This window comes from Pundamilia nyererei, unplaced genomic scaffold (assembly GCF_000239375.1).
Source record: "Pundamilia nyererei isolate P.nyererei 1_Seehausen unplaced genomic scaffold, PunNye1.0 scaffold00093, whole genome shotgun sequence".
In the NCBI taxonomy this organism is placed as follows: Eukaryota; Metazoa; Chordata; class Actinopteri; order Cichliformes; family Cichlidae; genus Pundamilia; species Pundamilia nyererei.
In genome coordinates, this window is record NW_005187494.1 from 1,662,327 (window position 1) to 1,676,168 (window position 13,842).

Here is a 13,842-nt window from a genome sequence, read left to right on the forward strand (position 1 = left end):
CTTTTAAACATAATTTATAGCGCACTGCTCATGCTCCAGAACATGTGAAAATCCCAAAGCTGTTATCAGACAGAAGATCAGCCAAACTAACTGAAATAAGATTCTGGGATTCAGACTAACTCAGACTAACTAGCACTGTTGACCTGTCCCATGTTGATCTAAAACTGTTCAAATTACATAAATGAACATTATACTTATCTGGCTCAATACATGCATACATGTACTCGTTGGATCACAGCAAAATCAGGAATATATAAACAGATTTTTCTCATTTCACTCACAAACATGCGAGTCATTACTGAGTCTGTTTCCAGTGTCTTCTTTGTGACTTCAGGAGCATTTTGTGTTGCACGGGTCTCCGGATGAAAAGTAGTCGTACACACTGACCAGAGGAAACATGGTCACAGCTCCCAGCAGAGAGCCCAGCTGCACTACAGCTCCACACCACACGAGGGCGCTGTGGCCTTCATCACGGAGGATCACCCCAATAATCACCTTCACATAGGACAGGGTGAGAATAAAGAGGACCCAGGCCAACACCTGTGGAACAGAAGTAGGTGAGTGCTGCTGTGTTTCTGCTTATCACAAGGTAAAGAAGTGCAACTTGTCTCCCAACAGGAAACACTGTGAATTGTTTGAGTAACAGAAGTCTACCAGTGCACTCACAATGATAACACCACCTGAGGTATCATTAACCAGCAGTGGGCATGGACTCAGCACTGCCATGATCATAATATAAACTCCAACTCCAGTGCCAATCACTGTGAGGGCTCCCATGAACAGCAGGGATCTGTGAAATGAAACAAATGACATCCCGACTGCAGTTACAGATGCTCCAAGGTTGATATAATGTGGCACAAACATGTGAAGCTGTGGGGGAGGGGCCAGATGAACTATAAAGGAATTTGACATTAGTTGTGCTTAAACAGAGAAAAAGCTAAATAGCATTAGAAAAATATAAAAGTGTCTCCTGTAAGAGGGTTTAAGCAAGTTGTATTCAAACATTTCCATTATTTTTGCATTAAAAACTATGGAGAATATGAAAGAGTGCTGAAGGTTTATTATTGTTTTAGCATTTACCTTGTTAAAATTGCCAATGGCACACTTACCTGATTGGTAAGAACATGGCGATGAAGCATGCCAGAGGGTTGGACAATGCAGCTAAACTGGCCGACAGGTGGTAGGCGTTGTTCCCGTACGGCATGCACGAGTAGGACTGCACCGAGGGAAGAACCGTGTTGCTCAGAGCGTTCACCCAGGCCAGAATCCCAAAGATATAAAACACCTCCATCCAGCTGTAAGAGCCGGTGCCAAAGCTGCTTCTGGGCTTCTGGTTTTCTGGTCTGTAAGGATCCATCATTGGCTTCTGCTCGACCAACTCCCTGTTTTTTGTTTTTTGTTTCACTCCGTTGGTGTATCTGCTGTTTGGCTGCTCCCTGGCCACAGATGGATGGTAGTTCAGGAGCAGGAAAGCCCCCAGGCACACCAGCATCATGGCACTGAGGAAGAAGAAAAACACCTCAGTCGAGAAGTTTGCAGGCTGATACTGGGCCTGGAGGTCAGAGGTCACAGAACCGTTGGGAATGTTGAGAGTGTAGTTCACAGACTGTGTGCTGTTTATGCAGTGGACGACCCCTGCACCTTGGATCAAAGCCACAAGAGACGGCAGCAGGCCACTCACACCCTCCCCGATGTAGTAGGTGGTCAGATACTGAGACTTGAGACGCATCATGAAGGGCAGGAAGGTGACGGAGGAAGTGCAGTCAACAGCAGCGAGGAAGAAAGTTAAAACAAGGAGAGGCACGCTGCGAGCCACACCTGCTACAACCACAGTCTCCTTCCAGAAGAATCCCAGCAGGAAAGTTGCTACAGTGCCCAGGCCGATGATCACATATATGACAGCTCTCTCGTTCAGGGTGCCTGGTCGGAAACGATGCATCAGAGTGACGAAGAGAGGCCCGATGTTGGCCATCTGGATGATGACTGAGAGGTAGGAGGGCAGGTACCAAGCCTCTGGGATCTGGGGGACAATCAGAGGCAGCTCCACCCACAGACCGTTGATGGAGACCCAGGAGCCCATACCGAACAAACATGCCAACAGGTGAGTGAGAAGGGACATGTTGCTAGAATGAGACAAACAAGATGTTTAAAGTAGACCTTACTTATTTTATTTATAATGAAATCTCATATTTAACAATAAAATTTGATGACTCAGAACATTAGCTGTTGTGTTTCATTCTAGCTTTTTTAACAAATAGACCTCAAATTGCTCTTAAATGTTTTCTGGGTTCAGCATCTAAAATTCTGAAATGTTGTAAGAATATCTGTGATCACTCATATTATAAATGATATAGATACCATATAATGTATATATTGATGATTTACTCTACACAAAGAACATTGTTAATGAAAGAAACCCAATAAAATGAGGAAGGAACCTCTCAAAAACTGCAGTTACCGTAGTAAACACCTCAGCCTAGCTCAGAATTGTCCCCATATCCTCTAATGTTAAACTATAGCTCTTATACAGTGTCATGCAGTATTGTGCAAAGGTTTTGCTTGAAAGGATGCACTGATCATCTAATTGCTCTTTGGTACCATAATGCTATTTTGTCTCTGTTGTGTTGTTGATATTTCATAGATTCAAGTAAAGAAATGAGAACAAATGATGTGTTTGCAACAGGCTGCTAGTAACAAAGTGCCTAAAGATACAAGCTAAAATGGTTCTTTGCTAACTTGGCTGTTTTGCAAAGCCAAGTCACTGGTTCATCCTTTGATGTGTGTTTTTTTCTTTAATGCATGAATGCATCAAAGGTCTAGGACTGTACTGAAAAACCAGCCAATGTCCAGAGAAACAAACTTTGAAAGACACAGTGATTTTGGCCTCTGTGCCTAATTTTCCTCATCACAACAACTGTAACAGTGGCGATTTTTGAATAACCTATTTATTTGGATATTGATGAAGTCTGAAACTGGGACCTTTGCTTTCTTGAACTGGTGTATTGCACTTATTGAGCTGGACCTGTTGAATGTGTTTGTGTCTTTTAGAACATTTTTCATTAAGTTAATATAATATGGACACAGGTCAGGCCAGGTAGCGAGGAAAAAAACATTGAAATGTGCAACACAAAAGGATAATACAGGAATGCACAGGTATCAACACACCATAACACAATAAACACAGACAAGCAACATGGGAAAGAGTTCCAGTGTGTACATCTGATCTGGGACCGCTACAATCTTTCGACTGCGCCTCCAGCTGACCCGATGTCCACATCAGAGGGGAGGTAAGCGTTGGAGGTGGCGTTGGATCCGGGGTAGGGAGCGTGATGCGTCAGTGAGTGCTTATCAGTATCAGTATATGTATGTATGTGCGTGTCCATAGTTCAGCTGAGACACTGTCCTTCGCACTGCCAGGCTAAGTAAACGGTCTTCCAGCCAACCCAGGTGGCCTTGTAGGGAATGAGAAGGAACAGACTCAACACAGTCGTTATCAGGGAGTTGTTGTTCGGCTCCAGCCTTGAGCTGGCGCCGAAGGGGTAGTCGGGTTATGATGGTAATTGAGAATTTCAAGCTGTTTTTTAACACTCCGACACTGGTCTCTCAGTCTCCCGTTAATAGCTGCGAGCTTCTCCGTGATGTTATTAGACGTCGATTCTGTGGTCTTGTCACTCTTTTTGCTCACATAGCAGATTCTGAGACCTCACGACCGCAGCCAACTGATCCCAGGTGTAATCCAGCTCCACCCAGAGATGTTGTTCTGAGTTGATTCTTTCCTGATGTAATCCAACATACATACGCTCAAAGGTGTTATTCTGAGCATTCACTGCAGTCGTAAGCGCCTCCAAGCTCTTAACCGTGCTGCCTTCAGTGAGCCCTTTCTGAGAAGTCGCACCTGTCGTTCCAATCCCAGCGGGCAGCCTTGTGGGGGTTTGAACAGCCGGTTCTGCTTTCTTAATTCTCCAATAAGCCAGGGCCAAGCCAGCTCCGATCAGCAAGAACCCTGTTATCATGGTTCCGAATAGGTAGATATCTTCAGCGTCCTCGATCGACAGTCCCGCCAGGCACACGATCCTCTGCCACCCGTCCATCGTGTATCCGGCAGGGAAAGTCCCTCCAGGGCACTCGGGTTCTCCCGAGCCCAGACTTCTCGTTAAAGGGTGTCAATAGCATTCAGAGACCAGTTGATCAAATTCATAATTCTCTTTTAGGTTTTAGACACAGACTGTGAGAGAGTGTTCCAGGGAAAGTAATACAAAAAAGACACGAGACTAGACAAGGACATAAGAACTATATAGATAGGGGAGAGGAGAAAAGTGCGTCCGCCTGTATGGTGGGGACAAAAAGTTTATTCATAAAGTATTAAGACTTTATGGTTTGAGGTTGGCAACCAGTGCTTCCAGTTAAAGTAATGCGTGACCTTTTATGTTTATTTGACTGTTCCGATAGCTCTCATGGAGAAAATAGTTTATTGGCTTAGCTGTGTCATTCCATCTGCAAAGAACTGGAAATAATTAAACTGAATAAAACCTTAAGATCCCAGATCTGATAATGTGTCACCATCATGAAGCATCCCAGTAAAGGTCCAGCACTTAACTACTGGGCTAATGTTTACTCCTATTTTAGGGAGCTTATCTTTTCATTGTTTTATTCAGACAGTCACTTCTGTGAGATGGAACAAGTTACATGCAAAGTGCAGCGTGTAAGAAGCTGTTTAAATAGTCTGGCTTCAATCTGCGTCAGATATGAAACATACAGCAAACAAAACACGACCACCTACCGCACTGTGATCTATTACATAACCTGAGAAAACATCTGATCAGTGCATTGTTTATTTAAACAGAAACTTCATGCAGTGGAGACACTGATCAAAGAAACTGTAAAATAATAGTTTGAAACCAGTGCTACAAAAGACAGTTCTCCAAGTCCCTGAATTTGTTCCTTTACCTTATGAACACATTATTATTATTTTAAAAAGAGTCAAATAGTCTCAAAATAAACTATTCTGAATAAATGGCTATGAGCATAATGAAAAAAAAACCACTTTTTTTTTTACAATTTTTAAATACTTTCATCGTTAAACTCAGAATATGCATCGCTGCAGATACTCACATTCAGTTTGGTGGAGTTGTTTGAAGAAATCTGCAGACACAAAGGAAAGGAGAAGCCAAAGTCCTGCTCAATAAACTGTGTGTGTGTGTGTGTGTGTGTGCGCCAAAGGATTAAATCCTGCTTGGGGCGAGTGGGTGTGCGAGCATGTAACCAACCATGACACACGTTGGGTTAACTGATCATTGTCCTAACTTTACATATCTTCACTCTCAGGGCTTTTGCATCATCACATGTTAGGATTTCAAGTCACAGCAACTGTTTCTTTTGCCTTGGAGGAATCATTGAGTCGGCACTCAAGAATCTACAGAATCCATTAATTCTGCTTAAGGGGATCATGGGAGCAGAGGGGGAAATGGGTGTTTACGTGGCCGAGTTACAAAAACTGCATGAAAAACAAGTGCTGTAACTTGCTAATTTTATTCATCGGCTGATTTTCTTACATTAATGTAAAGCCAGGGTTCTCAAAGTGGGGCGCACGAGAAAAAGTTGGCCCATGGCAACACTTTATGTGGTCTTTGGCAAAAGCAAGGGAAGAATGCACTCTACTGTACACTCATTTCATTTATCTACAAGTCATGCATTATAAAGCACTGGAGGATGAGAAGGGAACCTTTAAACTCTGCTTTAAAGGAACGGCTTTACATTTGCACACACCAACCTCTCATCCTTCAGCTGTAAAAACCACAATCTGGCTTTTTTAGTAGCTTCAGGTTTATTTCACATTTTGAAATGAAATCATTTCAGTGGTTAGTATTGTTACCGTTCTAATTTTTCCCAAGCAGCTGGTGGTGGCGTCAACAGGAGTTGAATTAGATAAATTATTAAAGATGGTCAGACGATAGTTAGAAGCTGCGTGTGAATTAAGTGCGTGACAGGTTCGTGAATTGACACTGGATGGATGTTGTATGTGCAAACCTGGTGGGGAAAAGGGATAATCCCTCCACACCACTGCAGCAGTTTACTGACCAAAGGAGCAAAATGCAACATTGTATAACTGGACACCTGATTTACTGAATTTGACCAACGTACTTTCTTTATTTGGCAAAGTGAATGTGGATAAAAGCTCAAAGCCATCAGCTGTGTGCCTATAAAATATGGAAATAAATTTCAAGTCACTTTAGTATTCTTACATTGTTAAAATAAATCTTTCATTGCAGTTTTCCAGGGTTCTACTTTACAGTCTGTACTGTTTTCACTACTGTTCTGCAAGTATCTGCGGACAGGATGGCGGCTTCCACAGGCGAGCGCTGCAAATCTGTAGCAGCCAAAGAGGTTACACACCTTTTTCACACACATTTTTCCCTTGGCAACTGGTGATTGTCTCAAACCCTGTGTGACTGAAGCCTAATGTTAGCTACTGTCTCTACAACTATGCCAGATGTGCAAATTATTTTAGAAATGATGTTTATATATGGCACAAAGACATTTAACATTTTAAAAGTTGACTGATTCATGACATATGAGTGTAGATGACTTATGTTTTAAAAAAAACTCTTTCCAGAACAAACTGCAAGCTCAAAAATACAAAACACAAAAACCAAACTATCCTCAATACTGATATTTTAAAGCAACAAAGAGCAGTTTTACCCATGAACAGTTTTATTCATAACATTGTTATACAAGACAACGTAAAAAGAAGAAAAAAACAAAATAAAACAAAATCCATGAATTACATAAATGCAAAATTCAATCCATTTGAAATTACCAAATAACATTTCATTGGTAATAAAACAAAAAGCCCAGTATTACATCGAAATCCTCAAGGCAGCTTAACAGATGTTCTTCCTGTGTAAACAGAAGAGTTTAATAAAGCTGATGCTGGGTAGCAGCATGGTTAGTAAAATTACATTAACTGCATATCAAAGACGCAAAATCATTACTTTAAGGACTTAGAAATAAAATTCCTTGTTCACTGATTAGTGACTGTCAGGCATGTATCGTTCCCTTAAGATAACATCCCAAATGTCAAGTAAACTTAAATCTAAAGAAAACTTTCCATCCATCCATTTCTTCCGCTTATCCAGGGCCAGGTTGCAGAGGCAGCAGCCTAAGCAGAGAAGCCCAGACCTCCCTCTCCCCAGCCGCCGCCTCCAGCTTTCCCAGGAGAACACCAAGGTGTTCCCAGTTCAGCCGAGAGATCAAGAACTGAATGGATCTGACTGCAAAAAGCTACTTCAATATAAATTCTACCATTTTCATGAGGAGCTTAACAGAAAATCATAATCTGTTTAAAAAAAAATCAATTCCTGGCATAAAAAGGAGGTAGCAACACATCTGAATATAAAATAAAACATTAATGCTGCCTTTCTACATTGAAAGAATGTAGTTAGTGAATCATTCGGTTCAGCATCAGTACATGAGGACGAACAAGTTAGCTGTTGTGTCTGAGTGCAAATAACCTTTCACGTGATAGCTGAGATGGGAAAAGTCCATCAGCAGCTCCTCTGCTGCGATAAACAACCTGACCTACAAAGGTTCATTATAAAAAGCACAAAGCACTTTAAAGGTTTTACAGCATCATATGCATTTTACATCCCCCATGGCCAATCCTGCAACACAATGCTCCCATTATTTGGGAATGTTTTTACTTCCACAGACTTGAGACCTCTGAATCAGGAGAGGCTGCCTCATGTGAGACATGATCCTCAAGAAGAAGTAGCTGCAAGAAATACACAATACATCTCTCAGGAACCACAAAAACAGAATTCATTTGGCCATTTCCCATGGGGCAGGAACGAGAGGCGTGTGTGCTTACAGAAAAACTGCACTCATCTCACTCCTGCTAACTGCATTCTTGGACACATTCTTGGCCTCTGGTAAACACGTTGTAGATGTTGACCAGAGGAAACATGACGAGAGCTCCGATAAGAGAGCCGGCCTGGATGGAGATGCCGCACCACAGCAGGGCGGCGTGACCCGCCTCGTGAAGCAACGTACCAATCACCACCTTCAGATAGGAAAAGGCACCAGTGAAAAAAATCCAGGAGATGACCTGTAGGGGGCACAAATGGGCAGGATATTATTTAAAAACAGAAGAAAATGTGATGAGACTGAAGGAGTGTGGGCCTCTAAAGATCTGTTGTAACTCATGTGGACTCCTGTCTACAATTCTCACTGCTTATGAAGGCATTTGGATTCATTTTCAGAGGTAAAGTTATACCAATGTACTGTTTTGCTTCATAAAGTACACTGACTGAGGAACTGGGTGCGCATGAGTGTAAGATGGGCTATTATTCTCAGGAAGCTGTCATTAGTAGACTTCTTAATCATGATTATTAAAGGTCAGAAAAGTATTCAGTACAAGTTCAGGGGTAAAATTTAAAACAATTTTTATACAAGATGCATCACAGCAAAAAATGTGATGACTATATTTAGGAAAATGTTTAAATAAATAAAAACATGCAGAAATGTTAAATATGAAGTGAAAAAAAATCTCTTGGGATTTTTTGATTCTTAAACACAAAGACAACTGATCATCCAGTACTAAATAATGCAGGTCTGCAACCAAAAAACTGCATAGGATATGTTGACTGTTTCTTATAGATTTTCACTGAAACCGGGAAAAATCTCTTTAAAATTCCATCACGTCAGTTTTTTAGTTTAATTACGTGTACAATTTCCCTTTTCAAACTGAAATCTGGTGTCTTATACTTGAGTCAGAAAAAGATATATCCAATAATGATTTCTTACAGTAATTTAATATTTCTAAGCGTGAGACTCGAGAGAAATACAAATAGAAAATGTGAGGAATTGAGGGGGGTCAGTAGGAGGGGGAGGGTAGGGTGGGTTTGGCGGTGTGAGGAGCTCAGATGATCACGTCCCAACAGGTTTATTTTGTTCATAGTGAAAGGTACGAAATCGCAGAAAAAGTATGCATGGTTAATTTTAATAAAATATTGGTTTTTTTTCATCGCTGTTGTGCTTTTTTTTTTTTAATGTAAACTCCTCATGTTTTGCAAAACTGTACATGATAGAGGGAAGTGGAAATCATTTTTGGATTCAGCAGCATAACAAACATAAAATTTAACAAAAATATCCCATGAAGCTGAATTTTTTTTTTTTGCAGACCTGCATAATCAAAGGCTCTATGAAGGCACTCTTTAACCTTAAAATTTCTAGTTCCTAGTTTGCTCTGATTTGGCGCGTTGTACATTCAACTAAAAGTGAAAAGATCCTCAGGGAGGAGGCACAAATCCCTTTGAGGGTCGAACCAGGAAGGGCTTAATGAGATTCCCTAAAATTACTACTTTAAATTTGGGAATTCGTTTTCTTTCTTTATATAAAATCAGCTTTATTTTTATTTATCGTGCCCATTTAGAAATGTATCCATTGTTGTTATACTATAGATGTTAACTAATTTTATTTAAACATTAAGCTTAAAAATAGTAATTTTGATTCATTTATTTGTTTAAATAAATAAATCAAATTGCTCAAGTTTACAGCTCCTAACTGAGAACCACAGGCTACGTAAGGAGCCAAGATGGCCACCACTTCCAGAGGATCATTCCCTTCCCCATCACCCATCCAACATTTGTTGCCTTTATAAACAGCTTTGTTTGCTTGTTATTTCTGGCCTTGGCTTAAAGACCAGATTATTTCTGCTGAAATAATAAACACAACATCTACTCTTTGTTCAAAGTTGTTTTTGTGGCTGCGTACGACATTTTCAGGATGTGTCTCAGCCTCCTTGACGGGATGTAACACCCCAGCCCAGAAATAAATGAACCCACTCACCACTAAAGCCACACCAGCATGGCTTCCTAGGAGCGGCGGGCAGGGGCTGAGGGCCGCTAACGCCATGAGATAAGCAGCAAATACACCACCCACCAAAGCCAAAAATCCCAGAGGTGTAGAGGATCTGGAAAAGACAAGTTTTCATGAGAAGAAGTCCAAATATAACAATGAAATCTCACAAATAAGTCTTTATTTCTATGTTCTCACCTGAGGACAACGAACATGGCCAGAAAACACGCTACGGGATTCGCTATGTTTCCAAGGACCACAGAGAGGTGGAAGGTCATGGTGCCATAGGGCAGGCAGGAGAAGCTCTGCACAGATGGGAGGACTCCATTGGTGAGGGCGTTGGAGATGGCGAGCAGCACAAGCAGGAAGATGTTTCGTGGTGTCCAAAATGTCTGAGCCGGTGGCTGCTCCTCCACCCGCACCTGCTCCTCAGACACTGGCGTCCCTCCGTTGTACAGCCGGTGCGTCTCTTCTTCATCCTTTGCTGCTGCACCACTGTCAGACTCCTGCGGTGGCAGTGGCTGTGAACCCTGCGTTGACTCTGACGGTCTTCGCGTCAAAGCCAGGAAACTCAGAGCAGAGATTGAGAGCATCACAAACAAGAACCAGAAGAAATTCTGGGCGGGAAAGTTCTCTTTCAAATACTCTGGTTGCACTGTGCCGTTCACAGTTTTACACTCCAGCTTGCCAACACCTTGTCCCAACGCCACAATACAAGGGAACAAGGCGCTGAAACCCTGACCAATGAAGAAAGTACGGATATACTGAGGTGGGTACCGGAACATGAAAGGCAGAAAGGTCACGTTGGACGTACAGCAAACAATCGATAACACGAAAGTCAAGACCAGGAACGGTACGGATCTCTGCTCTCCTGCCACCATGACAGTGTGGCACCAGAAGACGGCCAGAAAAGCGGACGCCACCACTGCCAGTATCTGGATGCAGTGGATGGCGAGGCGTTCGTTTACGCGCCCAGGCGCACAGTGGTGTGTGATGGTCACTGCTATTGGTCCCAGGTTCCCAAATGCTATAAGCACTGAGAGGTAAGCAGGCAGGTTCCAGCCTAAAAGAGAAGCAAAACAAACAAGTTAAAGTAATAAGATCTCAACAAGAACACATTTTTACAATTTTGTTTAATAAATGTGTTTTGATTCTTTTGAATTCATATTTGTGTTCTTTTAAAAAAAATAAGGATACCACATTATTCTGCTGATCTTAAGGTGCTTTTCCAAAACAATTTTGTGCATGTATGTTTTTATTAAACGATGCTAATCTGTTTTTATTGCATCAAGAGTTATTTTGTTATAGAGTGATGCTGCGACCTACTCCCTGAGTTCACAGTAAGTTCAATATTGTGAGTTTGCTGCCCTCATCAGGCAGTAAACTCTTATCCTTTGGATAACCACAAAGACATTAAATGGATATAAGCAAGAAACCTCTGACCAGTGAAAGTGTAAGTATGCTGGATATGAGCCAGTCTGACAGAATATTAGCCATTTTCAAACATAACTGCAACACAGGAAATTTTTAGTTTGTGTTTTTTTGTGTGTTTTCTCAGATTGGCCCTAATATGTGTCAAACAGAGGAATGCATTTAGTGAAGATTTTAGTTGTAGATTTGAGTTTTAGATCAAGATGACACTTAGCCTGTAATAAAGTTTAGTTATATCTAACATGCAGCTGTGTAACATTTATTGAAAACCACGGTTATGTTCATACCTCAGCTTTGACTTTGAGTGGATGAATAATTTAAAAAAATAGCTTAAAAACTAAAACAAACATACACCTGGTCTCTTGATCATGACTGGGTCATAACACCCCTACAAATATGTGATGAACCCACTGAAGTTTTCTCATAAATATCATCCCATGATGAAGCACTTAATTCTGACAGTATATCGTTGGGCTATTATACTGATATTATACATTCACCAATCACTTCAATTGGTACACCATGCAAGTACTGGGTTGGATCCCTTACTGCCCTTAGAATTCATGCATGCTGGAAACATTTCTCAGAGTTTTGGTCCATATTGACATGATAGGATCACACAGATAATGCAGATTTGTCAGCTGCACATCCACGATGAGAATCTCCACCACATCCCAGATGAACTCTATTGCACTGGGATCTGGTGACTGGAGGCCATTAGTGTACAGTGAACTCACTGTCATGTTCAAGTAACCAGTTTGAGATTATTTGAGCACTGTGACATGACACATGACTCATCAGAAGATGGGTAGACTGTGGTCCTAAAGTGATGGACACGGTGAGCAGCAGTACTCAGACTGTGGCATTTAAATGATGCTCAGTTGGTACTAAGAGACCCAAACTTTGCCAAGTAAATATCCCTAACCTTATTACACCAGCAGCCTCATTGATGCAAGGCAGAATGGATCCATGCTTTCATGTTTTTACACCTAATTGAGACCCTGTCATCTAAATTTTGCAGCAGAAATTGAGACTCATCAGATGAAGAAACATTTTCCAATCTTCTGCTGTCCAGTTTTTTTTTTGGTTTTTTTTTTTGGGGGGTTTAGCCTGTGTGAACTGTAGACTAAGTTTCGTGTTCTTAGACAACAGGACTGTGATCCAATGTTGTTTTGGCTGTTAAGGTTTCAAGTTTGTGCAGCTGCTGAGTTACACAGTGGACAGCTTTTCACTTTTAAATAATTTTCTGGAAACTCCAGAGATGTTCATGGGGAAACTTCCAGTAGATAAGCAGTTTCAATTCAGTGACACCAACAAAGCCACTTAAATCATCTTTTTTCCTTCCATTGTGATTCTCAGTTTGAACTTCAACATCATTTTTGCCATGTTTACATACCTGAATCCAATGAGTTGTTGCTACGTGACTGGCAGCTGAACAGGTGTACCTAACAAAGTAACCACTGAGTGTACATAGGCAAATGAGTAAATCTATAGGAAGCATTTGATTTGCACCAGGCAATGTGGAAAAATAGTAAAGTATGCAAAATTGAAGTAATAAGTAAACAAACATCTAAATATGTACAGCGTGGCTATAGAAAAGCAATGGAATAATAAAGGTTACCTTTCAGTCTATCATTATTTTATCATTTACGACAAAGGTATAAAGAAGCAATTTGCTTAAAACATAGTTAAAATGTGCACAGTAATCTCTAAACTGGTATCATCTGTTATAGTTAATTTTCAATTTTGGTGGTGAAAAGTTCCAAAACAAATGAAATTATAGAGACCATGGAGTAAATGTTGGGCTTCAGAAATAATATTGTAAATATATAACACTGAAGCATTTCAGTGTTAATGCAGGAGTTATAACTACATAACATCGGATATAACAGCCTATAAACTATACTGCAGATAATGATGACAGGTTTAGCAGTTTAGTATGTAAAGTCTAAACCTGCACATTAACAACAGCTCAGGAACTAAGTAAGAGCGCCATCTCTAAAAAAAACTCGAAAACACAACTACATTTGAACGCTACACCTAACCAATTTTGAATGCATAGACTGATAATGTAACAATAAGGTGGAGCTAGCTGTTATTGTCCACCACCGCCTCCAGAGCCTATATAATAAAACCAATGAACTCAAATAATGTGGAAACGCTGTGATACACGCTATGGATTAGTAGGGGAAAGGTCAAAGCGGGGAAGCGTGGGGTTGTTGGAGCTTCCTACAACCTACCTTCGGGCAGCACGCCGACAATCACCGGGAGCTCGACCCACAGACTGTTGACAGAAATCCAGGAACCCATGGCGAACAGAGCCATGAGCCCGTGGCTCACCGCGGCACTGCTCCACCACCCACCGGACATGGTCGCGCTTAGTCCGGCTAATTCAACAGAGAAACGCTAATAAAACGCTTGCCTCAGCTTGTGTCCAGCGTGTTCCTCCATACCTCCCTATCAGGGACTCGAAACAGAGGACGCTTACGCAAAGTTCCGCCCCTTCGGCTGCCTTCGAAACTGTTCGGAACTTTAATAATCGGTTTCAATTTTTTT

The 13,842-nt window shown here is 41.3% G+C and overlaps 2 protein-coding genes across 2 annotated transcripts; both read right to left on the reverse strand.

Annotated features, from left to right (window-relative positions):
* Positions 1 to 203: 203 nt before the first annotated feature.
* On the reverse strand, positions 204 to 5,173 carry slc52a3-2a (solute carrier family 52 member 3-2a). Its single transcript, XM_005739769.1, has 4 exons — positions 5,113 to 5,173; positions 1,110 to 2,123; positions 667 to 790; positions 204 to 540 (listed from the first exon to the last, which is right to left on the reverse strand). Exons 2-4 carry the CDS (start codon positions 2,117 to 2,119, stop codon positions 331 to 333), a joined length of 1,344 nt encoding a protein of 447 aa, XP_005739826.1. The 5' UTR covers positions 2,120 to 2,123; positions 5,113 to 5,173; the 3' UTR covers positions 204 to 330.
* A 1,531-nt stretch (positions 5,174 to 6,704) lies between these two features.
* Positions 6,705 to 13,754, reverse strand: slc52a2 (solute carrier family 52 member 2). The gene is made up of 4 exons (XM_005739770.2): positions 13,527 to 13,754; positions 10,054 to 10,918; positions 9,847 to 9,970; positions 6,705 to 8,104 (listed from the first exon to the last, which is right to left on the reverse strand). Exons 1-4 carry the CDS (start codon positions 13,654 to 13,656, stop codon positions 7,895 to 7,897), a joined length of 1,329 nt encoding a protein of 442 aa, XP_005739827.1. The 5' UTR covers positions 13,657 to 13,754; the 3' UTR covers positions 6,705 to 7,894.
* Positions 13,755 to 13,842: the final 88 nt, after the last annotated feature.

What these genes read in the sequence shown, in the direction of transcription:
- slc52a3-2a (XM_005739769.1), bottom strand. Translation starts at nt 2,119, where the DNA reads ATGTCCCTTCTCACTCACCTGTTGGCATGTTTGTTCGGTATGGGCTCC. An exon ending in GCCATGTTCTTACCAATCAG is followed by an intron (nt 791 to 1,109) that starts GTAAGTGTGCCA and finishes TTCATTTCACAG; the next exon opens with ATCCCTGCTGTTCATGGGAG. An exon ending in CCTCAGGTGGTGTTATCATT is followed by an intron (nt 541 to 666) that starts GTGAGTGCACTG and finishes TCTGTTCCACAG; the next exon opens with GTGTTGGCCTGGGTCCTCTT.
- slc52a2 (XM_005739770.2), bottom strand. Translation starts at nt 13,656, where the DNA reads ATGTCCGGTGGGTGGTGGAGCAGTGCCGCGGTGAGCCACGGGCTCATG. An exon ending in GCCATGTTCGTTGTCCTCAG is followed by an intron (nt 9,971 to 10,053) that starts GTGAGAACATAG and finishes TGTCTTTTCCAG; the next exon opens with ATCCTCTACACCTCTGGGAT. An exon ending in ATGCTGGTGTGGCTTTAGTG is followed by an intron (nt 8,105 to 9,846) that starts GTGAGTGGGTTC and finishes TGCCCCCTACAG; the next exon opens with GTCATCTCCTGGATTTTTTT.